Source organism: Ambystoma mexicanum, chromosome 9 (genome assembly GCF_040938575.1).
Source record: "Ambystoma mexicanum isolate Mex_15411 chromosome 9, UKY_AmexF1_1, whole genome shotgun sequence".
Classification (NCBI taxonomy): domain Eukaryota; kingdom Metazoa; phylum Chordata; class Amphibia; order Caudata; family Ambystomatidae; genus Ambystoma; species Ambystoma mexicanum.
Window position 1 is genome coordinate 514,180,977 of NC_090931.1, and position 27,944 is coordinate 514,208,920.

The 27,944-nt window shown below is 47.9% G+C and overlaps 1 protein-coding gene across 4 annotated transcripts in view; it reads left to right on the forward strand.

Moving 5' to 3' along the window:
- The window catches only part of CLUH (clustered mitochondria homolog), a 2,231,193-nt gene that overhangs the window by 1,339,451 nt on the left and 863,798 nt on the right, over positions 1-27,944 (forward strand). For all 4 annotated transcript variants that reach the window (XM_069615061.1, XM_069615063.1, XM_069615062.1 and 1 more), the window contains exon 12: positions 19,744-19,848. In XM_069615061.1, the coding sequence (XP_069471162.1) occupies positions 19,744-19,848 (105 nt within the window). The remainder of the gene's footprint in view (positions 1-19,743; positions 19,849-27,944) is intronic.

Sequence of the window (27,944 nt, forward strand, 5' to 3'; positions counted from 1 at the left end):
TCAGCTCCTTTGCAGCAAGTGGTGACGGCGTTCCTGTCTTTTTGATGTCACAAGTCTTCGTATTAGAGCTTCACCGCCTTCACCATCAGCCCGTCCCCATACAGGCACACAGCGGTTCACTGACTTATGGCTTGCCACCTCCCGCGTTCGTTCACCGCGCCCCGGTCTTCGTGGCGCTGGACGCCCAGCTCCCTGGCGCGACCAGAACTCGGCGCAATTAGGCCAGTTGCGTCGGGGGGGGCCCCCTGCTACGGATCTCAAACGTCCTCCGGTAGCGTGGGCTGTGTTGAGGGGTCAATAGTGTCTTGTGTGGGCCCCCTCAGTGGCGACCAGCGGTGGGGCGGTGCCCTCTGGAGAACCCACACCGATACTTGCAGGAATAGTACAGTGCCCAGTACACTTGATGGACGTATTGTGGCCTCCCATGTTAGCACTGTCTCTGAATGGCAGCCAGTACAGAAAGGATTGTTTTAAAACACTTTACTTCGTGACACAGCCAATGACTCTGGGTCCGCACGCTTTTACATCTCCCACCTGCTCTCGCATCGTCGGACGAGGGCTCGCTCGGTGGCAGGCCCGTGGCCTGGGTCGGCTGGGGCCCTGCGTGAAAGATGGTGTGATGACCCAGTCGTTATCCAGGAGGTGGGCCGGACCCACAGACCATCTCGCCTCCACCCTGGGTCCTGTTGTCTGCGCAAGCGGTCCGGCCCCCGGGACCATGCTATGGGGCTGCACCGCAGTGATCGGCGCTCCTCCCCCTCGCGGCCTTGTGCTGATGGCGGCGTCTCGTTCTGGCGTAGGATTCTCCTGGAGCCCTGAGGCGGCCCACGGTCGACTGGATAAGCCGTTAGTCCAAAAGGAGCTGCTAACTCCCCCGCGCCTCCGCGGTTTCGAGCAGGATTTGCATACAATGTGCAGCAGGAGTACGGGAAACAGACGTAGTAGTTTCCTCTCTCCGCGGCTCCAAAAAGGATTTATTTATATATAGGATGTTCGTGGGATCGGAGCGCTCCGATCAGGCGGCCATCTTAGTTGCACGCAACAGTGCCCCCATGTACCTTTTTTTTCTAACGCTTTGTGTAAATTCATTTTTTGTCTAAGTTGAACGTGCCTTCCTGGAGGAAGTGTCTAGGTGACTCGCACTCTGTGTATTCGTGCCATGTATCCAGGTACTTGCATGCGTTGGGCGAATAGTGGGTGTAAACATGAAGTGTGCTAGACTTCCTTTAGGAGGAAGTAGCATTTGTCTAGACACAGTATGACTTATTGCCAATCCAGGTCCGTGCCCAACTCATCTGCATCAGGTCGCTATCGAGTCCTGTGCCTGGTGGCATCGGTACAGCTCTTTAAGTGACCGCTCTGCCACATCTAACGAGGCTCATGTATTACCACCTGGCCTCTGTTCCTCCCCCACTACAGCTATTTCAGTGACGCACGCAAGTGTTGGTCAGATTTCACATGACTGCTGGCTTTCATCCTATAATTCTGTCACGATGCCCGCTCCCGGGGAGCCGGCTCAGGCCCTGCCACCCCGAAAGCGGACATCAAGTCCCCGGGGAAGGTCCCAGCAACCCCTTATAGGGGCCCTTTGGACAGCGTCCTGGCACCTATGGCGCCAGGCTCATTATGAAAGTGTTTGGGTGCACTTACCTGATGCAGACCATGCTGCAGAACCCCGGCCTCCTTGAGGCCTGAAAGGAACTACTTTACCTGTGGGACTCATTTACCACCCGGGCGTGGTCGGGGAAGGATACATACCTGATTGGAGGAAGGAGACATTCTAGGAACTTCTTCCAAGGCTGTTTAAACCACACCCAATCAGCTACACGTGCTTCGCGTTGTTCTGCATCTAGCAGCTGGACGCTCACCGTGTCTGCTCCTGCATCTTGACTTCTGCCACACCTGCCAGCATCCTGAATCACCTGCAAAGGAAGGGAACAAGAGAACAGAAGAAGGAAAAGGCCTCACCTGCTAAATCTGCATCCCAGAGACATTTCGCCGACAATCCTGAAAAGGAAGACATTTATTTTTAAAAGCACATCGCATCGATCGCTGCAGCGCCGCATTCTACTCACCTTTACAGGGTGCCTGCATGTTCAGCAGCGACCATCCGGATTCGCAGTCGCGCCCCCGCGCCTAGGTAGAAAAAGACAAGAACAAAGGTGAGAGAAAGAAGGGAAAAGGGAAGCTAAAACTCCATGTCAAGACTTACCTGTTGGGTCATTCCCTTTTCATTTCGGGTCCGCGCCGCATCCATGCATTTTCGGACCCCGGCCCCTAAGGGGAAAAAGACATCAGCGTTAAAGAGTGAATGAAAAGACATTACCAAAACACTCATTAAAGACTTACCTGATTTCCACAAGGATTTCACCGCTCACCTTGGGTCGGTGCCTGTTCCCCGGCATTCCGTACCCCGGCCCCTATGGGGAAAAAGACACTAGCATTAGAACATTAATGCATGGACACAAGGGGAACCACTTATAGAAAAACTTAACTGGAAGCCAAGCAAGTTTGGTTCTCACCCATCCGAAAATCCAGTGACGTAACTGGATACCAAAGCGCCCCTGCATCAGAAGCAGGATGGAGAGCTCGTCCTTCCAGACCCTAAGGTGAGACGCTACGGGGAAGCACCGAAGGTTTTTGAGGAGGGTGAGAGGGGTAAGTGGGAGGCCGATTGCATTACCCCGCAGACAGTTAACCCCCTATTCTCACCTACAGAAGGATACTTCTGCGAGTCAGACAAGCCAGATCTGGGGCCCGGTCCAGTCCGTCTTCCGAACCCTGCGCATCACCTTAGACGAGGTCACAGCAGCGCGAACCAGGCCAGCGCCCCCGTGGGAGTCAGGTGAGCGTTACAAATTCCCCATTATGCTACCCACAATGCAGAGCAATATTTCAGCTTGTTTCATAGACTTGGTTAGGTAAGGGTCAAATGCAAGACACATAATCAGTAGTAGCAAAGCCTGTGACAGCTCCCGTACTGATATATAGAGAAGAGTGTGAAATATAAAGCCTTGTCGCAACTAAGTTGCACATTTAGGGTTTCAAGTATCAAGGTATAGGTTTAAGACGAGACAACCCCAGGGCTCTCATCCAAATATTTTCTTCACACTCATACAGAACACATTTGCTCTAGTCTCTGATCCATAGTACACTACCCTGATCGCAACAGCAGTCTCATGTTCTCTTAGTCTATAGGGATGGATGCACTGCTTTTACATTTTTTTTATTCTAACCTGCTATGGCCAACCACAATTTTTCTTATTCAGATACAGTTCCACAGTCAAGGTATTTTCCCTCTTGCACATTGTATAATTACAACAGATTTCAGACCTCAGATTTTAGTTTGTTTGTAGATTTCAGAGACGAACATTTACCCCAACTCGTTTCAAACAATATATTACAAACCTTCTCCAGCGTGGGGTCTGGCATGGATTCACATGCTCATGAATATTCCCAGTCGTCAGGCTGGGAATCCTCGGTAAAGAAAAATCAGTATCAGTTTCGTTTCTAATCTGTCTTTCGTAGTAGTAACCAATCACTGATCTCTGCGTCATACTGACCACAGCCAATGACTGCCATCTCCCTAAGCCCCGCCTCTGGCAGCCATCTTCAGATTTTTACCGCACGTTCATGTGTTGGGATCCTCGTGCTATTGCTCTCGAGCTCTAGTGCGTTTTCGCGCTTTTTCATAGGAAAATTCTCTTTTTCCATTCAAAAGAGCCTTAAACTCCACCGTTTCTTTAACTGATCAACGGGGACCCGTGTCGGATTCCTCTACGCCCCTCAAGAGTGAAGATTTCGTCGAGCCGCGCTTTTGGAGGACTCCAGAAGTTTCTCAGGCCCATATCGGACATGGCCCAGGAGAAGGGAAGCTCGACACCCGGAACCAGCTTCAGAATGTCTTTAAGGAGGACCAACACTCCCTTTGCCTCTACTGCCTACATGAGGACAAGACGCACGTGGAGAAGGACTGTGCGTTTTGCGGCAATATGTCGGAGCGGACCATGAAGGACCGCCATCTGCGTCTCGCCAACTGGCTGGAAGGGAAGAGCCCGTCAGGCGAGAAGAAGAAGTCTGAGCGGTCTTCTAAGACCTTTGAGGGCGCCCCGGCGACGGGGGCCCAACTGAAGGCCAAGCACCGCGAGTCCGCTGGCACCGGGAGCGGTGAACGGTCGGGCTCTACGGTTGCCAGGCAGGGCGCATCCTCCCCGGCGCCATTAACCACGAGCCAACGCTCTGGTTCGGGTAAGAGGAAAGCCGAGCACCCGGTGAAACTCCTGGAGAGACCCCGGTCGAGCTCGAAGGCCCCATCGGAGGGGGAGCGAGGCGGTGACCCTCCTCCCAAGGAGAAGATGGTGAGCGCACCTAAGGTGGTGAAAGCCTTGATCCACCCAGCCAAGGCCTCTATCGAGACAGTCGTGGCGGCCCTGGCTCAGCCTTTGGAGGCTACACCAGTGGAGGCGACTTCGGGGCTCAGAGTCTCCCTGCCACCACGGAGGGAGTCCTCTTTCAAGCCCATCGACAGGACCCCCGTGAAACCTCCGACGGAGAAGAAAAAGGGGGGGCAGGAGGTCGTCGTGGATTCGGCCTCAACCGCTGAAGAGGAGCTGATCGAAGTCTTAAGCCACGGCATTGGCGTGGAAGAAGACCAGCCCATCGGGAGGGATCCCGACGTAGGAGACGACGAGAACGTCGAGGGTGCCGACGAGGCTCCTGACCGCCCGTCGGAATCCCCTCAACCAGTGCCGCAAGACAACTCGGCCGCTATTTTGTTGGCTATACAGTACTTATGCTCGGAGATAAGGACGAGATTGCTGCTACCACCAACGGAGGAACCGCTCCCGACGGGGGACCCGGAGCCAGGCCCTTCTGGGAGCCCTCCTCCTAAGAGAAGAAGGATTCATCCTCCACCTCCTTTTCAATCATCGCACCCTGCTCAGCCCTCCTCCCCGTCCATGACCCGTGGGGATGATACGGGGACGGACACGGCCGCGACGGGTACAGACGACGAGGATCTTCCGTCGTCACCTCCTCCCGGGGCTTCCCCGCCCGACGAGATTTGATCATTTCATGCCATGATCACCAGGGCATCTGAGCTTTTCCACCTCTGCCCGGAAGAGAAGAAGGAAGGTTTCCTTTATCAACGGCGCGAGATCAAGAGGAAGACGGTCCTCGCTGTACCTCTACTGGACGATATCTGGGATGAGGGTCTCGCCCTCCTCAAGAACCCATCCACAACACCTGCGAGAAGGGATCGGTATGAGAAGAAGTACCGGGTCCCGGACGCGGCCCCCTTGTGCCTTCGGGCACAGCCGACCCCAGACTCGGTCGTCTCCATGGCGGCCAGGAAGAAAGCGGGGGGTGCTTCGGCCTCTACGTCAACCTCCCCACCGGACGGCGAGGGACGAGGGAAAGTAATTGGACACGATGGGACGCAGAGTCATCTCATCGGCAGCGACGACGATTAAGGCTGCCAACGCCTCAGCCATCGTAGCCCGCTATGACAGGGAGTTGTTTTACAAGATCGCCCCCCTGCTGGACTTCCTACCGGATGACGAGAGGGCGAGGCCCTAGAGATCTTGCAGGAAGGAGAAGTGGCGTCGGACCACGCCATTACGATAGCGACGGACATCGCTGACACTGGTTTTCGCTAGTTGGGCAACGGCGTGTGCCTTAGACGGCGTGGATAGCTCAAGGCAACGGACTTCCGGCAGGACGTGCAGACCAGAGTTTTGGACATGCCATTCGACGGGAGCAACCTGTTTGGGAAAACAGTGGACGATTCCCTAACAGCCATCAAGACGGACACGGAGACGGCCCGGGCTCTTGGTGTTCTCCAGCAACGACGGCCGCCCTTTCGGAGCGCCGGAGGCAAGCAGGGTGCCTCCAAAGGTTCCGGCGGCGGATATTCCACCTACCGTCAAGCTGCCCGTTCGTCGTCACAGGAAGCCTACAGGGGACGAGGCAAGTCGGGCGGACCCCGCCGTCGTCGCCAGGGAGGACAAGGCGGCAAAGCCTTGTCGAAGCAGGACTGAACCGGCCGTGGGGTCGGGCCCCCACCGAAGCATCCCGGTGGGAGGCCGGCTGGCGAACTTCGTCTCCACTGACCGTTGGGTGCTGGACGCCCTGGCCCAGGGTCACGCGCTCGAGTTTCTAAAGAAGTGCCCGCGCTTCCCCCCCGTGGCCAGGAAGGAACATCACGTCCCTCAACTTATCTTGGAGGTAAAGGCGATGCTCAAGAAAGGCACCATCGATCTCGTCCCAAAGAGGCTTCGGGGCTCCGGAGTTTACTCAAGATACTTCCTCGTGAAGAAGAAGACAGGAGGATGGCGTCCCATCCTGGACCTACGACGACTGAACACATTCATCAAGGCACAAGTTCCGGATGGTCACCCTCCAGCACGTCCTGGGTCAGCTGGAGGAGGGAGATTTCCTGTCGTCGTTGGATTTGGAGGATGCCTACTTCCATATCCCCATCCTAAAGGGACACCAAAAGTTTCTCAGATTCGTGGCGAAGGGCATCACTACCAGTTCAGAGCCCTTCCCTTTGGATTGAGGTCGGCACCCAGGGTGTTCACCAATTGCCTCGCACCGGTGGCGGCGCGGCTGCGCCTGGAGGGGATCCACGTCTACCCCTACCTGGACGACTGGCTCATCCGAGCAAAGACAAAGGAGCTCGCCGTGGAGCACACGGCGAGGACTGTCCAACTACTCACGGACCTGGGATTCTCCATAAACTATGCCAAGTCCCACCTGGTGCCCGCGCAAGACGCACTGTTTCTGGGAGCGAAACTCGATACAGTGGCGCTTCTGCCCTCTCCATCGGAGGAAAGGACGAGGGCCATCTTGGGCAAGGTGCAGCGGATGCTGGTTGCGGACGCGGCCAGGGTGAGGTCCATCAAATTTCTCCTCGGAATGATGTGTTCTTGCATTTATCTCATCCGCCTGTGCAGGCTTCGGATGCGCCCGTTACAGGAGTTCCTGGACGCTCGCTGGATCCAGACGACAGGCCGCTTCGAGGACAGGATCACACTCGACGAGAGCTTCCGACAAGCGATCCGGTGGTGGGGCACCCGCACGCATCTGACGGCGGGCATGTACTTCCAGACCCCGGGCCACCAGAAGACAGTGACCACGGATGCCTCCCTGGAAGGGTGGGGAGCGCACACCGATAAATCAGCCTTTGGCTGCCGATGGAGAAGTCCCTCCATATCAACGTCCTGGAACTCCGTGCAGTGTTTTGGGCCCTCAGGTCCTTTCTTCTGTCCCTCAAGGGCAAGGTGGTGAGGATCTTCACCGACAACACCACCACCATGTTCTACATCAGGAAGCAGGGCGGTACCAGATCCCCAGCCCTGTCCAAGGAGGCGCAAGATCTGTGGCATTGGGCCGTCGCCCAAAGGATATTTCTGGTGCCGTTTCATCTGGCAGGAATAAAAAACACCATCGCCGACTCGCTCAGCAGAGAGCTGCGCTTGTGCCACGAGTGGGAACTACGACAGGATCTAGTGGACCGCCTCTTCCGACGGTGGGGCAAACCCCAGATCGATCTGTTTGCGACGGCGACGAACTCCAAGTGCCGGAGGTTCGCCAGCAGGTTTCCCCAGCCGAGGCGCATGGGCGATGCTTTCTCGTTCCCCTGGGAGGGCCTGTTCCTATATGCGTTCCCTCCATTGCCGCTGCTGATCCGGCTCATCAACCAGCTCAAGAGGTCACGGTGCAGGATGATCCTCGTCGCACCTGCGTGGCCGAGGCAGATATGGTTCCCGGACCTTCTGGACTTGTCAGCGTCCCCGTCAATCAAGCTGCCAGTGGACGCGGATCTTCTCTCCAGGGAAGGAGGCGCCATCCTCCATCACGACCCGAAGTCGCTGAACTTGCAGGCCTGGCTCCTGCAGCGTTAGAGTTTGGAGGTTACGACATACCGGCCGACTGCAGAGAGGTTCTTGCAAAGGCCAGGGCGTCCTCAACTCTTAAATGCTACGGACACAAATGGAAGAGGTTCTCTGTCTGGTGCCACGCACAGAAGATTAACCCTCTACGGATTACGGCTCCAAGTACTGCTGTACCTGCTGACGCTGGCCAAGGCTGGACTGGCGCACGCTTCCATCAAGATTCATCTTGCTGCGATCTCCCGATACACCAGAACCACGGGACGGACGTCTTTGTGGTCTCATCGTCTGGTGAAAGAATTCATGAAGGGACTGTTAAGATCGTTCGCGCCGGTGAAGGCTCCGGCCCCGGTGTGGGAGCTCAATGTGGTGCTGACCAAGCTCATGGGACCTCCGTTCGAGCCTCTGCACTCAGCTCCGTTGAAGTTCTTGTCCTGGAAAACAGCGTTTCTTGTGGCCATCACCTCCGTACGACCGGTGGGAGAGATCCAGGCCCTTTCCTGCAAGCCTCCGTACTTGACTTTTCACGACACAAGGGTAGTGCTCAGGACGCACGCCTCCTTCATGCCCAAGGTGCCGTCGGACTTCCACCTCAACGAACCCTTGGTGTTGCCTGTTTTCTTCCCGTCGCCTTCGTCGCCGGCTGAAAGGACTTTGCACTCGCTGGATGTGGCTAGAGCGCTGAAGTTCTACGTGGACCGCACGAAGAGTTTTCGGAAGACGTCACAACTTTTTGTGAACTTTGGACCTGTCAATCAGGGGAAGGCTCTCTCGAAGGCTTCCATTTCCAGATGGCTCTCCGGCTGTATCATGTAGTGTCATCGGTTGGCAAACCGACCGCTGCCTGGCTGTCCGAGAGCCCATTCCACCAGAGCGATCGCAGCTACCACGGCGTTCCTATCTGGTGTGCCCTTGCTGGACATCTGCAGGGCTGCTACGTGGAGGTCGACGCACACCTTCACGAAATTCTACTGCGTCGACCGGGATTCCAGGGAGGAGTCCAGGGTCTGCCAAGCAGTGCTGCGCAACCTGTTCGCCGAAGGCGAGCCTGGTGAGGAGGTAAGAATTGCTTAATGTTGAGTTTTGGATCTAATGCTTAATGTTGAGCCTTTGCCACCTCCCGTGGTTGTGCATGTGTGTACTGCTATGTATCATTTTATTCATGAGCATGTGAATCCATGCCAGACCCCATGCTGGAGAAGGAACAAGTTACTTACCTGTAACTGTTGTTCTCCAGCATGGGTCTGGCAAGGATTCACATGCAAACCCTCCCGCCTACCCCTCTGCGGCTCTTCACTTGGTCATACTGCCACTTCACGTGCTACCAAATCTGAAGATGGCTGCTAGAGGCGGGGCTTAGGGAGATGGCAGTCATTGGCTGTGGTCAGTATGACGAAGAGATCAGTGATTGGTTAGTACTACGAAAGACAGATCAGAAACAAAACTGATACTGATTTTTCTTTACCGAGGATTCCCAGCCTGACGGGGAATATTCATGAGCATGTGAATCCATGCCAGACCCATGCTGGAGAACAACAGTTACAGGTAAGTAACTTGTTCCATATGATACACTGACACAATTACTTGTGTTCACCAATCCACATTTTTAGGTCAGCTCTTTCTTCAGCACGTGCTCTGTCGGCCCTCCGGGTGCTCTGACCAGCTCTCCCCTTTGACAAAATCGTGTCTCCTGGACACACTGGGATGTCAGCGAGGTGCGCCCGACGACCCTTGGACTTGGCCACAGGGCAGCAGAATCTGACGTCTAAGACACCAAACTTGATGTGGAAAAATGACCACTGACTATTCTGATGAACAGTTTTAGTAAAAAGCGAACAACAGGACGAAATTAAACCAATGACAGTATAAGACTTTGACGCAAGTGAGAACCCCCTTCCTACACCCCCTCCCTCCATTCTTATACCCAAAGGAACACATGCGTTCCAGTGGAAGGGGTGGCCAAGGAATCATACTGGAACACTGTTGCAAGTAGGGAAACAAGCCCCCACTATACAAACCTTTGATACAAGCTGTGTTCTTACAAGTTTGTGTTATCAGGGAGGACAGCATATTGCGATACATTTAATGAAGTCGAATTTATGCCTCAAAGATTCACACACTCCGAGGCAGGTGAGAACGCTTACAGTATGACTTTGTCTGCTAATGCCACTTTTCCTAGGAAAGTGGGAGCCTAAAATCTATGCCGAAAGGGAACCGTGTTATAAGTGGGAGATGTGACGGCGAGCATAGCTACACACTAGGCAAAGACCCTTCATTCAAAGACCTGCACAGTAAAACCTCACCTCGCACAAGCAAGAAACAGTTGTTTAAACATGGCAGTTTTGTAGTATCTCCTCAATATTATAATGCAGTAATGTACAAGGGGAATATATCACATTTTTCAATTCCAAACTTTGTCCCACACCGGGACCAGATAAAATCCTAGCGGACTTATTTAAAAGTAAATCATTAACCTGGGGCCCTTTCCTTGTTGAACAATTGAGTGCCATAATAAGGATAGGCATTGTATTGAAATCATGGAAAAGAGCGGAAATTGTCAGATTTCTGAAAAGGGCAGATGGGATGGGAAGAGCCAATTAACTACAGGTATATCTACCACAGATTCAGTCAGAAAAACCTATGCTAAGGTATCACTGTGCCATGTCAACAATTGACTCGAAGAGAATAGTTTGATTAACCATCTGCATGCCGTATTTCAAACGGGTCCATAGACCAGGGCATTAGACCATAGACCAGGGAGTTAGATTCTTCCTTGTTATTCAGAAACAGGTCACTCTTAGAAGAGTAAATCTGTCTTTTTTTGTGAATCTCCAAAATGTGTTTGATGGAGTCCCTTGAGTCAAGCTGTGGTAAACCTTGAATAATTTAGCCATCCTATTACCATTACCGTTAAATAAGGCACTAATGGAATTGCATGCTGATGATGAGGCTGTTGGGAGCTGGTGCTTGGGGGGTAAAGCCACGGCACCATTTGAAGTCTGCAAGGATGTGCAACAGTGCTGCGTGTTAATTCATCAATCGTGTTGTTGGGCCTGGTGATTCAACAAAAACAAAAGTGATGGTGATTAGGCTGACCCTAACCATGTATAGACTTCAGGCACAACAGGCTGCCCTATGTGGCGCAGAGCTGTGTGGATACCGTCCATGTTATACACTGTCAATCACTGAAAATAAATGTTTGCAAAAAGCTCTTGGTCTACCCAAGAATACTCTGACAATATTATTGCATGAGGACTTCAAGCTAAATTATAGACTGTGATATTGCATAAAAACATGTTGTCTGTTAGCTTGAAATTGGAGTTTGCCAACACTAGGTAAATCTAGAGAAGCATTTAGGGATGTCTGTCACAAGTTGCTGGGACCTCATAGTGGTGGTACGAACACATTAAAGAGACACTAAGTCATCAAGGACACCCAGTGCTCTGGGTTAATCCAGCAACAGTTTTACTCGCTTCAAATCATTTCAAAATATCGTTCTAAAGAGGAAGAACATCTATTGAGGGAGAGATGCAACTCTGTTTTCATGCTAAGGGTCGGTAAAATAAAATGTGGCTTTGAAATATATTTGGATGCTGTGAGACCAGGTTTTGCACGCTCCTGTTTCATCAGAGTTAGATTTGGCATTTAGCCTTTCGGCTATCGATCTGAGACTTTATCTGATCAGTGACCATGCTGCAGTAACGCAGTAGAACTGAAGAGCACTTCATGCTGTTTTGCACAACTTACAATAAATAGAGGAGTCTTTACACATGACATTTGTTATGTAATTTTGGTTTTCATACCTCACCTGAGACTGTGAAACTCTGCAATTTGGCAAATAACTGTAATAAATTACAGTTTATAAATATTTGCATGGCACATGCCTATGTAGAATAACCTATTTGAAAAATTAACTAACCTATCCTCATACAAGTAATTGTTCATATTACTGTGATTCTATTCATGCATTGTTCTGATTAATGACTGCAGTGTCGATAAAATATTTATTTCAAGACAGATAAGGATATGTATGGTAATATTGATTTATGTAGAACCTCATAATTTTACTAGAATATGCCTATGCAGAGCGAGTCCAACTTGTACTAACTGCACATCCTCAAATGGTGTTCTGTGGAAAATAAGTGCCTGTAAAAATGCTATACTTATTAAAACGGCTGGAATTGATGATTTAACTAGATCTGTAGAAAACGAATTGATGCTATTCCACCACTGCTGTTTTTGAATTTAGCATACTATAGTTACAGAAATCTGCAAAGAGATGTATTCCAAACATCCTTTTGGTCCTTGCTGTCTCAAAATGTCACATTAACATTTTAAAAGATTATTCTTTTGATCATGTGATTTTAATGATTGGTATTCTTTTATGGCTAATGCTGAAATAAAGCTTTTTTGGCTGACTACCTATCTTTTGCAGTATACAATATATCCTTGACATGGAAGACGGGCTAGATTGACCAGGAGAAATGGGTTCAATGTGCGGAGGTGGGGGAGCACTTATTTAATTTAATTGCTTTCTTTATAACGCGCCTGATGCCACACCGGAGTGTGGTTTCTAAGCGCGGATCCGGGATACGAACCTCTGTTGCTCTGCGTGGCATACAGCTTTGTTTCTTCATTTGAGAGCTATTATCCTGTATTGTCGTCTACAAACTTGCAGTTACTGCGTGGGAAAGACAAGGTGGCTATACCTTTAACGCCTCAGGGAACGCTGTGTGAGCGGATGTGCTCCACTCCCCTGCTTCCATTCAAAACCTCACTTACACCGCAAAGTGGGCAGCAGTTTGCAGTGAACATTAATATTAAACGCCACCAGGAAGAAACACTGCTCCGTCTAGTTCGAGTAACGGAAGAATCAACACCAAGAAGACCAAAAGTGTGAGTACCAACTGTGCTGTGTGAGACTGAGGGCAACTGGCACTGCACGGCACAGTGTATAAAGAGCATTTGGTGTCAAATTGTGAAGAGAATTAGTCAGGTTAATCAAGAGCAGCTGGGAGACTGTGGGGGTTTACCCCTTTGATCCCTGAGGCGGCCTTGAGTAACTGTGAGATTATTCACAGAGCGCCGACTTAGACATTGCAGTGCACGTGAAACCACAGCGAGGGTTGAGGGCAAAACAGGTCCGCCCGGTTATTGATTGCACATCGGCCCAGTAACTAGTATGTTGGAAGAAACGACCTGGGGAAGGCAGACTAGAGGAGGTTTAGTTGGAGTACACTGGAGCAGTCAAAATGTCGGGAGAAAGTACCAGGTGACGGGCCTAACTCTGAACTAACAACTGAGCCAAGTAATAGGCCCTCAGTGCAGGGAGCCTGCCCAATTGACATTAGGATGGAAATGGGCCACTCAACAGCTTCCCTGATCAATGTTGTACAGAAGAAGGAAGTAGAGCCAGGCAATGTAACAGCAGCAGTAAATGACTGCCAGGAAGCCGAATGTGACAGTATGTTGCAGAAGTTGGACTTGGTGGAGTCTCCAGCCCCAAAGGGAGTTCCTAAAGCAGTTGGAGCTATTAATATCCAGGGGGAAGAACAAGCTATACCTGTAGAGGTATTAGCAACATCAAACACCAAGTCTCAATATGTAGAGGTATTAGCAACATCAAACACCAAGTCACAACCTATGGTATATAGATTCGGGAAATCGCCCCCAATACTGTATTGAAAAGGCCGTCTCATCCTTCATTAAATTCGATCTGGAAGCCGCCAGGCTTCACTCCTGCAATGTTACTCTCCAAACAGAGTTTTTACCCAAAGTCAGATAACAAAACGTCAGAGAACATATCTGATGAATGGGGGGTAGTGGAAAGCCCCAAGGGACAAGGGGGTGAAGGATTGAAGTTGAAGGCAGACTCCAATCAAATCAATGGCCTAATTGATTATGAGCAAAGGACTAGTACCTCGAGGAGCGACTTTATAATCTCGACAAGGGAAGTCCAGGGTAAACAAGGCTCCCGTTCGGGAGAGTCCATGAACAAAAATAAAAGCCCAAGGCTACCAGTGGAGAAAACCCATTGAGATTTAGAGATCTCATCATCGTATGAGGACCTTCTAATGGACATGGCAGCCTCACAAATGGAAGAAAAGACGATTAAAATAAATCTGTCGATGCAGATCTGATAGCGACTCTTACTTAACATTGTCCCCTTACATTAAATTGCACGAGGCATTAAATGATCCAATTAGGGATCAATCTACATTGTTAGCAATGCTACACTCCAAGATGTTGTTTTTGGAGGGCTTCATCACTGCCATTCAAAGTAATCTTGATAATAACACAGAACAGATTACGGGAATTCTACATAGTATAATTGATCCCATAATTCAAGACCAAAATAAAAGAGCAGATTTGGAAAAACAGAGGGAGGTTGACCCTAGACAAGGAGCAGCAACAGGAAACCGTGTGGTGTTAGTAACCCCGGAAAAGGATCTGACGGAGAAGGGGGGCAAATTGAGCCACAAGGACTTGAACGGAAAGAAGCCTCCTGTTACCAATCCAATAGAAACTGTAAAGGCCCTACATCCTGGGAGACATGAAACTCAACCCCCCAAGGGGACATAATTGTAATGGCAGGAAGAGAAGCAAATTCACCAGCAATGGGCCAGACAAAAAGAAAAGGAGTATGGCTGCCTGAGGTGTACGGGGACATAGTTCCAAGAGTCCTAAAGAAGAAAAACAAGACATTTTCAAAGTTGGGAGAGGGCCTGAAAAACGCTCAGTCAACTCAAACGGAAAGTGAGTGATTAAAAGGAAATTTGATTAAGCAGATGAAACAACAAAAAATTGACACAACACCTCCAAAAAAGCGGCAGCATCCAAGAGAACAAAGGTTAGGATATATAATAAGAAATGTAAGTCTACCCAACACTGGAGGTGTACAACCCCAGGAATCTACAGTTGAAGTACGTTCTACAGTGGTATCTTGTGAGGTGACTTCATTGGGGGCCCAGGAGGGAAGTCGGTTTAAATTTCAACACCAGGTAGAGGAAATAAATGAGGATGAAGAGATGGAGGACCTCATTAACCTCTCGACCTACACAATCCCAGAGGGTGAAGAAAGTAGGCTGGAAACAGATCTGGGGAGATTTGAAACGCCAGGTTTAATGGAATCACAGGTTGGCTCCCGTATGTCAGATGAAAGCTCCGATGAAGAATGTGACCTACCACAAAGCCTATCAGCAGGCCCGGAAAATAGAAAGGTAAAAAGAAAAATCATTCAAATCGAAAGTCAGCCCGAAAGAAAACGAAGACATCTGCAGTCAGCGACAGATGACGAACTTGATGACTTGCCTACTCAATTTTTCCCCATAAAACCAACAAGGGGATTAAGAAGCAAAAGTCGCCCCTTTAAGACTTTAGAGCAGAAAAGGGTGAATGTTCAAAGCCCCTTAAGCAACCAGAGGAAATCTAATCAATCACATGATAATAAGCGACAGCATGCCCCTAGAATGGGGCAAACATGAGGTGGAGAGAAGGATAACGCCTATCGATTACTCTTGCAAAGAATCCTATTGATTAACAATTACCTCATTTTAAATAGGGCGAATATTCTTTGCTTATTACACTGCATACCGGCGTTCAAGTGCGTAGAATCATGTGATTTCGATTTGATCGAATTTCCAGAAGAGGAGTTACTGAATAAAGTAGTGATCTATGTATCAACCCATGGGAAGAAAAATCTATTGTTGCAAGAGGGAAGGAAACTTCTACCAATGGGATTTGCACTAGCCAATTACGATGACCAGGTAAAGCGTTCCAAAAAATCTACGGGGAGCCACACCGACACTTTATTTATTTATTTTTTTAAAACACACCTAAGAAAGAGCAAATTACGATGCCATCATCATAAAGGCACTATAATGGCGATCAGCGATGAAAAGGGCAGGGGGCCTCCAAGCAACAACAGAAAAAACTTAACTACCATATTACTGTAGATAATAGGCTGCACCCCAAGCAAAGAATCTGGAGCAAGGATGACCTGAAATCTGGAATTAAAGAAGTGACCTGGGAATGGTTGGCCAGGGCACTAGCTGTGGAGGATGCTTCAGCATAGCGCTCAAACCCTTTAGCAGACACAGACTTGGAAAGCCTCATCCGGGATGTTCCTCTAGTATCGTGGAATACGAGAGGCTTTGCTCACCTTTTTGGAAGAAGCACGCTAAATTTTGAAGACTGTGATATAGTGTGTCTGCAAGAGACATGGCTGCGGGCCCAACCCTTACTGGAGGGATTTTCGGTCTGTATAAATCCAGCGACAAAGGGCCTGAGTGGCCGTCCCATGGCGGGCCTACTACTGGCATTGAAAAACAATAGAAATGTAAAAGTAATCTCTGAAAAATGTTCTTCGCCTAATTCAGGCGATGTTAGTTTCTACAGGACCCTGTGAACAGACAAATAAGAGGATACTACTTTTATTGAATTTATACTGGAGTGTGGCATCGGCGGCAGCCGAGGGATTTGTAAGATCTGTTCACGCCATAATTGAAGAAGCAATGGGAAAATCTGGACATTCTAATATGTGGAGACTTCAATATTCACTGTTTTGAAGATAGATCGAGATTGATAGGATTTCTCGAACACTGCAAACACACAGATAATTAGAGGTCTCTTGGAGGGTAGAATTAGAAGAAAAAAATGTCCACATTGCTAATGGCCATACTGAGGGGGACGCAGTTTGAGCCACATGGATGAGCAGCAACTAGAAAGACACTTGATTACATATTTGCCTCTGAGTTAATACACACCAATTAGTGTAACCTCCAGGTGCGGATGACGAATTCTAGCGACCACAGCATCTTGAGTGTAACAGTTAAGAGATGGTCGGGGGTGAGGAAAAAGAAGGGGCAAGATGAGATCCTAGTTGCAACAGGAAGAAACGGACTGAAAATTCAAAGAGAACCCCCTTGGAGATACAGCAAAGGGAGGCCAAAAAAGCAAAGATCTTTTAAGGCAACCAAATCTCATAGCCTTTAAGGAAGTCAGGGGGAGGGGTAGCCTCTCTTCTATTGTAAAGCATCACATCTTTGATGGGGCAGTAGCCTCAAAGAAGAAAGAATTGAAACAGCATATAAGAGAACTCCAAAAAGAAGACCCAAAAGACACTCGAGTGTAAGAAGCCTAAAACAGCACTATGAAAACTGGCTCAAAGGCCATAAGTGGGCTATGCATCAGCGGGACGCAGAAATTATGTTAAGTATAGTGTCAACTAAAAAGACCTCAGAAATGTGTAGGGTATTTAACAATATATGCGCCCCCCCAGCCCTCTCTGATCCACAACGCACTGCCAGCAGAGGTCTGGATTTAATCATTTTAGCACACTGTTTGCTACAGAAATAGAGAAGGAATGACTGTTGAAGAGTACTTGGGTTTTCCCGACGGAGAAAAGGGATATAAAGAACATCATCAAATGTGCAAGTAATTGCAAGGGCAGCTGGCCTCACAAATTGCACACTAAAGAAAGACCCTGAAAATGGTTTAACCTGATGTATGACTGGTTTATGGAGATCAAGAGAACAAGAACGATTCCCGACTCTTGGCGATCTTCCATCATTGTATCTATATTCAAGAAGGGGCGATAGGTCCAACCCCGTTAACTATAGGCCTATCGCACTCTTGGATGTAGTGGGCAAGTTATTTGGAGCACTAATATTGAAGGCCCTGACAGACTGGAGGCAAAAGGCAGGCCGGTACGATAAATTGCAGGTTGGTTTTGTCAAAGGAATTGGGACTACTTTAGATCTCTTCCTGATTAATTTGATCAAATAAAGAGCAAAGCCAAAAGATATGGGTAAAATATATCTTGCTTCACTTGACCTCGCTCAGGCCTTTGACACTTTTGAGAGACGGAGCATTGGGAGAAGTTAAAGGACTGGGATTGTCCTGAGGACATTTTGGAAGCCCTTACCTCATTACATTCCAGCACCAGTTTACAGGACAGACTGGACAAAAGTGGAAATTTGTCAGGGCCCATAAAAACATTGAAAGGGCTGAAACAGGGCTGCACTTTAGCCCTGGCAATGTTTAATCTATTAATCTCTGATATTGCAGGAGTGTTTGAGGATGTGAGATGCTTCCATCCATGAATAGCAGGGGAATTAGTGAGTCGTCTGCTTTATGCAGAGGACTTGATCCTTTTAGACCAAACGCAGGTGGGGTTGCAAAGACAGTTGAATGCACTGGCTGTATATGTGGAGCCAATGGATTAAAAATAAACGTAGCAAGATCAAGAATCCTGACCCTGGGGGGCTGAACAGGACAGAATAACTCAACTAAAACATTCTGCTACCTAAAGGGAGAAAAATGTGTGAAGTATCAACAATCACCTATTTAGGAATGTGCATAAATAATGGTTCTATGCTAATTGACCTTTTCTCAATTGACCACGGGAGAATTGACCTAATTGAGAAGGCCAATTAGGACATATATGCGGGGGGAAACCCCCCGAAAACCCTCCCCATCCAAAATCTCCTGCAACCCCCCCACCCAATCCCCTTATATTATTTATAATCCAAAACCAACCCAATACATATATAAATAGCTAAAATAATATAAAGGTCAATTGTGCAGAAGGTCAATTAGGACCACTATAATTGGGTCAATTGTGCAAAAGTTCAATTGTAAAAGGTCAATTTGGGTAATACCTAAATAATAGCACAGTGAATGCCCAAAGAGAAGCCATTTTAAGAAGTAAGGCCAGAAACTTGGCTTCCCAGGCACGCCTTATACAATCAAAACTTTGTACATTTTCACTAATTCCTGTAATAGAATGTTATCGTCTGAAAGTGGCACCGATATTGATTTATGGAGCAGAAGCTTCTTTTACATTGTCAGCATCGGTATGGCCCGAACTGGAGGGCATATTTTGGAGAAAAGTCTCCCCTTGCCAACATGCTTGCCTATCCAGTTAATAAGAAAAGAGCTGAGTCTATCTTCTTTATATTCAATCACAGTATGGAAAACATTGTCATTCTTCCGTAAATGCCTGCTAGGAACACCTAAGGAGGCTTTCAAGTTTTGAACAATGCTTTACAAAACAATACCAAAGTTCTCCTTGCAGCATGGAAAATAGTTTGCACTGCAATATTGCAGGACTTGAATCCCTCAGAAGATATCTGAAAGGCTAACCCAGGACAGGTCAAATGCAAATTATTTGACCAGTTTTCTTGTGAACTGGTTTTCCTTACTGCATCACTACTTACCTTATTTCAGTTGAATAATTTATTGTATGCATTTCTACAAACCTAAGGTGACTCTATGGGCCTGATTCACAGGAGCGCTTTATATTGGCGCAACCCCATTGGAAAATGCTCTGTGAATCAGGTCCTATATATGTTCTGAGTGTTATGTGACAATACTACTTGCTTGTTTCATTGTTCTAGTGTTTCTGGGCCTATAATAAATACATATTTGTGTACTTGCCTGTCTAAAGTGAATTGTGTGCTTCACTGTGTGGACTCATTGTGGATCCCTGACCCCACTCACTTTCTCCTGAGACTAAGCCTTGACCACTCTCCACGCTTACCTTGATTGGGTTTGGCTAACCTCTGAGTACCCCTTTTTATCAGAACTAGGGTGGCCTTCTATAAAATGTCCACCAGGCCAGATTGTAGAAATCCATTTTAACAATGTACATACATGTGAACTTAAAAACTTATGCCACACATAAGTAGGGGCTACAATTTTCAATTCACGCGGATGTATGTTGTAACTTTCAGAAATCGCATAGTCCCTTTGTTACCAAATGAGATCTGAGGTGCAGCTGTTCTAGTAAGTAAAATGCATGTTTAATATTTGCAAACTATATTGTTTCTCCCATTTTCCCATTCAGGAGATCCCAAGAGCAGTGAAGTCATCCAAAATGCATGCAAGATGGTGGGCTCCATTAACGAAACTTGCTTCGATATCCGCTTCAACCCAGACATCTTCTCGCCAGGTCAGCTCATTTGCGTGGGAAGTATTTTTTTCCTTATCATGTAAATAAAGTATTTTGTCACTAGTTATTCCTGAGTTGATTGGGTGCTGTGTAAATCCAACCAGCTAATCAACTTTTCCTCCGTTTCATTGTGCTGGTCTTCTAAATTTTCTACTTTTACTGCAAAATCTTCAAATACGATCTGAACATAAGTCAGTTTGAAATGTTTTTTTTCCCCTGAAGTTCTAAAAGCTTTAGGTTTCCAGGTTGTCTAGTCATTTATAGAGCAGAAATTGATTATGTTGGTGAGTGGTGAAGACATAATAAATCAATTCAGTTTGAAGTACTCTTAGTGACGGGAGACTTGATTAATGTATTTTGTGCACTGTCTTAGAACTGAGGATTATCTGTCTATAAGAGTGACTCTGTATTCCGAAACCTGGGTTTATGTTCATAGAAAAACAGAAGTGTCTTGATTGTAGGAGAAATGTTTTTATTTAGGATTACTGGAAACCTTCTCTACGCTATTTAATGGTTGTGTCTGAAATGTTAATGTGCTTGGTTACTGCAACCCTATAAGGTTCCATGTTGGGGCACTTAAGTAAAAGAACAAGGCACTTGTAGGATTTACTATGAGAGAATGGTATGGTTAAAACAGTCAGGAACATGTGAACTATCTTCAACATGTATGTGAAACCAAGTAAATGCAGCACTGGGCCCAGGAAGAACCCAGTTCAACCTTAGCACCAGTATAAACAAATATGCTAATTCAAGCACAATTTAGCTACTATGGAAGCTATGTTGCAGAGTGAATTGTGCATTTATCTCCCCAAATTGCATTAAAAATAAGACTGCTTTAAAAATGCAGGGATGGAAATGGCAACTCCAGGATTGTAAGGGATAGAAAAGTAAAATAACATTTCCCAGTATGAACGTAAAATCAGACAAAAGGATTTGGAAGTTGTATTGGAAATAGACAAAGCAAGACATCCTTTCTTACTGGTTTGCAAACCATTCAACCAAATCTCACCTTTTCCAGCTTCCAAATTGCCTTCCTCTTATATTCTCTCATGGTCTGGCACCTCTTAATAGATATCCTATCAGTTTGACCTTCTGCGTGTTCGTGTTGGAGGTTCTCAAAAATGTCTCCCGTTATATTCAACATATATATCTGCAAGCAATCTTCAATTTCATTTTTTTTAAGCTTGTCAACATAGTCATCTGCGGGGACGGTATTGATCGTCCAGCTGCCCCACCACCTACGCATACCAGTTCTCCAGCATGCCTCTGCGTTTTGGGCCTGCTGCTATGGCTGAAACTAGGAGGAAGAGCCTCTTCAAAGCCTGCGCACGACGTGGCCTCAAAATTGTCTTTACGAAGGACCTCCATGATGACTGCCTGTACTGCCTACACCCGCACCATGTCATTCAGGATTGTGAGATCTGTCAATTCTACTAAAACCCTGAGGGATTGTCAAAGCAGGTTGGTTGCGTGGCTCGGCGGCTTCTGACTCCGCTTGAGTCATGCCTCGCTAAGGCAGAGTAGGCCTACCCAGCAAACCACCTCTAGTAAGAGGCCAGGACTGAATGACGAGTCAGCCAGAAGGAGCAGTAAGAAGGCGCATGAAGACCATTCAAAAGACAGAGCGAGGGCACCATCGAAATCTTTGGAAAAATCCTCAAGACAGCCAACGTCCAAGACCAGTGGGCCTTCCTCGTTCTCCAAGGACAAAGGTATATCTACTCCATCGGCGGTACCACCGTCCACATCTTAGTCGACGACGCCCACAGTGCCGAAATTCCTTATGCCGTCTACATTCACGAAGACATCGCTGTCGATGACTGCAAAGGCCTGGTCAGCAGCCGCCAAGACTACTCTTGAATGACTAAGCCAACCTCTTCGACAAATATCCAGCCGGCAAAGCCTCAGCCCTCAACAGTCACAAAAATTCCTCTGTCAGCATCCTCACCTGCTATCAAGGCAATGAGCATTTCCCAGAGTCCCCAGATTGTGAAACCCTCTGTGCTGGCAGTTTCGATGTCTTTCTCACACCCTGGGGGAAGGAGGTTCTACAAAGCTGCAGTCTCCTGCTGTGGTGACTCAATTTGATCCCATACCTCAAGTACAGCTGAAGGATCACCTACTTATTTCCTTGGTTGATGAGGAAGGACAATTCTCACCTTCCGTCGCTCCCCCCCCCCAATGTGCCCCACCAAGGGTCGTACACACACCAAGGCCCCAAGGGAGGCCAGTGCCAGATAATGGAGCCCTTACCACCAGCCAGGGTGTCTCATTCACCGACACCTAGAGACTGAGATCTCTCTCTAGACATTGTTAATACACTTACCACTCTGGTTTCCACCCTGCAACAAAGTTTGACAGCACCACCACTACCTGCACCTCTGCTGCCACCGCTGGACCCAGATGTCTGCTAGCATGCACTAGTGATCTTCCTGCACCCCCTCGCCCTACATGGGAGCAACAACAAATGCTACAGCCTTTGCAGTTGACAGACACCAACACTGATTGTGACACTCAAGACAATCAAACTTTTTTTTTTATTTTTTAAACTTTTTATTTGCTTAATATACAACACTTAACCAACAAATAACATTCAATACTGCACACCTTGCCGGACGTGTTCTACAGCTTCAATGTCTTGGCGCACGTTCCTGATCTTCTTTGCTTGGATCTGCTTGTTTCTTATGGTTATCCAGGTGTCTTCTCCTAGGGGGGGTCTCAGAGTTGTAGTTTGTTTGTTTCCTCCTTGCCAGGACATAGCTTAATGGTGCGTTCATCTACCTCCTATATTTGTGCCTGCATTCTCTTGTTCACTGGATCTCTCCGAGTTGTTCCGGCTGTAGGTGCAAACAGTTCTTGTACCATTCTAGTATCCTTTCACTACTTTCACATTACCCTCTTTGCAATACCATGGTCCATACCGTTGACTCAGCCAGCGACCATCGCTTCAAGTCTGCCCACCATGCCTCGGCTGTAATGCCAGTTTTGGATTTCCAGGTTATCGCTATTCAGCGTTTTGCCAAAATACTCATCAGGTCCTTCATTTTGGCTAGATGGGCTCTTGGCCTTCCTCCTCTCGGGAATAGTTCCAGCAGGTGGGATTCTGGTGACCATGCCTGCATTTGGATTCCACCCTCTGCTGCCTTTATTTTGATGCAGTTCCAGAATTTCGTTATTACTGCGCCGGCCTAACACATATGCAGCATGTCTGCGTCTTCTGTTGCGCATCTGGGGCATGTCTGTATTGTTTTGCTCCCCATCCTGGATATTCGACTAGGGGTAAGGAATGCGCTCTGCCTGACATAGTTGTGTTTGCCGCAATCTTGCGTTTCTGGAGACCTTCTTTATGTACATTAAGGCCCTTGCCCATTCTTCATCTGTGATGGAGTTTTGGAGTTCACTTCCCGTTTCCCTCGTGCCGGCAATTCCTTGGCATTGTGGTTCTTCAGGAGCAGTTCGTACAGTCTGTGCACTGTGTGTCCTCCCTCAGCCACGTCATATTATGCATCTAGTGTCTCTAGTTCTGGCCACCTTTTTCATTGCCTTTACCATGCTGTTGTGTAGCATGAATTGACCTTTATGTACGTTGTATTCGTCCATTAAGGTCTAAAACTCCACCCATCACCCCTCCTTCCATAAGTCTCCGACTTGAGCAATTCCCCTAGCTTCCCAGTGTCTTTGGTACGCCATAAACACATCTGGTCGGGTGTTCACCAGTCCTGCTATTGGGACCTGCGCGGAGCAGGGGTCTGGGTTTCCCTGTATTTTCCACGCTTTCCTCCATAGGGTCAGGCCAGTATGGCAAGGGAGGGGAGTGTTTGGCTCAGGGGCTTTTTCATCCATATTATCTCTCTCAAATAACAGTGTCATAGTGCTGGCTGCAGTATCAGTGTGTCTATAGAGGTCTCATCCCCCAGCCAGTTTGCCACAAACTGCAGCTGCCCCGCCAGGTAGTGTATAGCTCAAAGGTCGGCAATTTAATCTCTCCTGACTCGTAGTCTCTTTGCAATGTGCTTAGTGCCAATCTGTTTCTGCCCCCCTCCCACAGGAATTCCCTTGCCTATTGTGTTCAGTTGCCTGAAGAATTTCCCTGGTATGTTGTAGGGTATGTTTGTAAAGTAGTACAAGAGACAGGGAAGTACTATAATTTTCGGTAGGGCTGCCCTCCCACCATCCCCAGTGGCAGCGTCTTCCAGAATGTTATGGACTTTGCAATTTTCTCAAGTGCTGCTTGCGTGTTAGCCTTGTGTGTTTCCACTGGATTAGGATGTATATCTATTCCCAGGTAGCGCAAGGTGGACGATGCCCATTTCTGACCCAGGTTGGGTAAGCGGTCTATGTCGATCCGTCTTAGTGCTGCTAGGGGATACAGGGAGGATTTCTCTTTGTTGATGGATATGCCTGACAACCTAGCAAATGCTTCTACTCCTTATAACAGGTGTGGTAGATTTCAAGACAATCAAACTTCTGTCCACACAATTGACACATTGAGCGTGATGGCATGCCTGCAGATGGCAAACCAGAGGATATTCCAGGCAAAGACTCACCTCCTGATGGAATCGGGTCTTTCCACGCCATAATGGGTAGAACGGCAAAAATGATTGGTGTCTCACTGGAGGAACAAAGGAAGGACAGTCTCCTATACCAATGGAGGGAGCAACATAGAAAGTCTATCTTTCAATGTATGTAAATATGTTCTCTGTAAAGCGCTTTGGCTTAAGGCGCTATATAAATAATTTATCATTTATCATTATACCACTCCTAGATGATATTTGGAAGAAGGCCTCATAACTATGACCCCTCTTTCCACAGCGCTTTCAATAAAGACAGCTTCAACAAAATGTACAGGGTCCAAGACTATGCGCACGCAACCCACACTTGACACCCACACTTGACACTGGGGTGTCTACAGCGCCTGCCAGCCCATCTTCATCATGGTCTGTCCCTCCAGAAAAAGAGGGTAAGTGCTTAGATGCCTTCAGGAAGATGGTCATCACCAGGGCAACCTCCAACATCAAGGCGGCAAAAACCATTGTCATACTCGCCAGATATGAGTGCAAGTTGTGGTTTAATTTGGGACCTCTTTTTGAATTTCTCCCTGAAGACAAACAACGGGAGGTGCTGGCAATCTTGCATGAGAGTGAGGCGACTTCAGACCACGCCATCTCAGTTTCCGTGTATATCACCGATACTGGATTTCGCCAGCTCAGAAACAGGGCTGTGTTGCAAAGAGAGAGCTGGCTAAAGGTGACAAACTTCCGACCAGAGGTATAATCCAAGGTGGTGGCCATGCCATTCGATTGCGTACATCTCTTTGGCAAAAAGGTGGATGAGACCCTGCAATCTATAAAAACAGACGCCAACACTGCCCGTGGTACACCCGGCGGTAACCTCCTCCCATGTGGCCAGGGCACGACAGCCACTACTGAGGGAGGATCACATGAGAGGAAAGAATGGTCATCTGAAAAAACACTGCCCTTTGAATAAGATTGCTCACCTTACCAGCATTGAAAGAACCCAGTCAGGATATGTGAAATAAGAAAACGGGGGCTGATCCATCCTATGCCAGTTTCCTTTATGCCCAATCTACCGATATGATGACCAAATGGGAAGAGAACCCTGAGTAACATCTTCATAAAAGAAGGAAAGATAAGATAAAAGCACAAGAAAACATAACACTTTCCTGTATACAGGAAGTAAAACAACATAGAGTCCCCGCCACCCTTAACAGAAGAAGCACGTGGGCCCAACTTGACAGTTGGAGTAAGGGGGTGTGCTCTACGAGCGGAATTTCCACCCCAAGGGTGGAAGAGGATGGTTGAAGAAACAATAGGCTGTGTTGAGGGTCATAAGGAAAACCACCTACAAACAAAAGTCCATGTCACCATCCTAGGAAAGGAAGTATATTTAATGGTAGCAGTAATCCCCAGATTGCCAGCCAAAACAGTTATACACAGTAGCGTACACAAATTCAAAAAGTGGGTCTTAAAGTGGCAAAAAAAAACGTACAGGGGTGGAACACCACATTCCAAAGACTGTTATTTGTATTTAATTATTGTGCATTTATTAGGCGCTTATACAACAAGTAAATGCGTTTCAAAACGCCCACATGGCAACAGGGAGGGAACATGGGATTGAGGAGAAAAGTAAAAAACAATATATAAACTGGAGGAATGTTAGGCAGAAACCTGTGCAGTTCCCTTAGGGACCACTGCAAAAGATTTAAGACTACAGGTGTTTGGCAGTAAAGCCACTTGGCAGCAGTCTGTACCACACAGATTCACTTGGTAGCTGTGGCTGAGCAGTCAGACTTCCCTCAAGAAGAGTTAGGCAGTATACAGAGCATACAAAATAGGTACAGAAATACAGTAGCACAAGCAAACACTGACCAGAGCTTGGGTGTAAAAGTATATAATTATTTATTTAACACACACTTGTAAAACACACTAGCACTAAATTGGTAAGATCAGTTCAAAACACAATCACTATTATCATATGTACATCCCTGATTACTTGTTGGACAAGTCTTAGGTAACATCACTTATTTCCAGACAGAGTTCGATGGCACTCCAACAAGTTAAATAAAAGGGGCGGGAAAAGCAGAATTATGGAAGCATACACACTAAACCCTTTTTAAAGAACCACAGCAAGTTAGGAAGGCACAGTCTACTGGTGAGCATGGACGTTTAGGTGCCAGGCCCAATTTCCAGGGAGCCAGGCGGAAGATGCCCAAGATCAGACAGTTACACAGAGTCTTCGAAGTTTGTGGAGGTAGTTTGAAAAAGGTTTATTTCAGTTCAGAAAAGTTAGCTAGGGTGTCCCAGGCTAACCCAGGTTCGAGAGTCGAGGATTTAATACCCCCCCTTCAATCGGTTGCAAGGAAAGCCAGGCGGAACACGGTGCCTTAAATGGAGAGGATCCTCCAGCGGGGGCAGTTGTTCCTGGCATCGGGTGCAAGTCACAGCGTCGTCCAGAGGAAGAGAAGATCTCGTCGTGGAGGAAAGATGAAGGTCGTTGCACTGCCAGGGAAGAAACCAGCCGCGGAGTTCTCCGGTACAAAGGTACTACCCTTTCGGTTTGCGGTAGTGGTGAAAACGTGGTATCCCGGTTGCCGGGGTGCTTGGCACAGGCAAGGCGGCCACGAGATGCTCCAGGAAGGCGAAAATAAGGTAGACTGGTTATCCCCACCAGTCGAAAGAAGAAGACTCTCCGGGCTGGAGATCTCCTCTGTCGTCGGGAAAAGTGGTGAGACGGTTCAGCAGGGCTCCACCGGTGGTGTCGTCGTTGCAGGCCGGCTCAGCTTCTCCCTCCTCGGATTCTTAGGTCCTGTGGCAACTTCTGAAGTTCCAGTCCCCAAACCCCTGCTTTTATGCAGCACACCCCCATTCATTCAGCCTAGCTGTCAAACAAGCTAAGTGGTGAGCCGGCCGGCTCACCACTTGGGCCAATCACACAAGAGTGCGACTTGAGTTACCAAGGTAACTCAGTCCAGGGTGCCTAAACCCCCTCCCACACCCGCTGTGGTACCCAGACAGAGTGGCACCACTTTTGGAGGCTTCTGTGGAGAAGCCTGCCAAAAAGTGGAACAAAGGGCTCGACTTTGGTTGGAGTCACAGAAGAGAACACAAACGCCATTTTAGAATCGAGTTCTGGCAAAAAATACTAACCGGCGAATTAATATTAAATAAACGGCGGTATGTTCGAGGCTATAAGAAATAAATAATTAAAGTTATTATCCTCGAAAAATGGGAAAATCCCATAGGGATATATTCATGGTGGAATATAAAAAGTAGTATCGACTGCAACCAGCCAAAACTCGATCAGGGGGGGACGGAGACGTGCCCCCTCGAACAACAGACCCCGGGGCAATCGAATTGCCCCGACCAGTACGTCCACAATATGATGGTTTGTACTGGTTTCTGTTCATAATTTGGGACTAGCAAAGCCAATGGTGACTTTACATGCCCTGGGAGACAGTAGTCAGTCCCAGGGTATGGAGTCTATGTTGGGGGGGGTCGCTACGACACCCCTGGGTTACGGCACGGAGGGTGCTGTGTAACCCACATCAAAAAAACACATGAGACCCTATGGAGTAA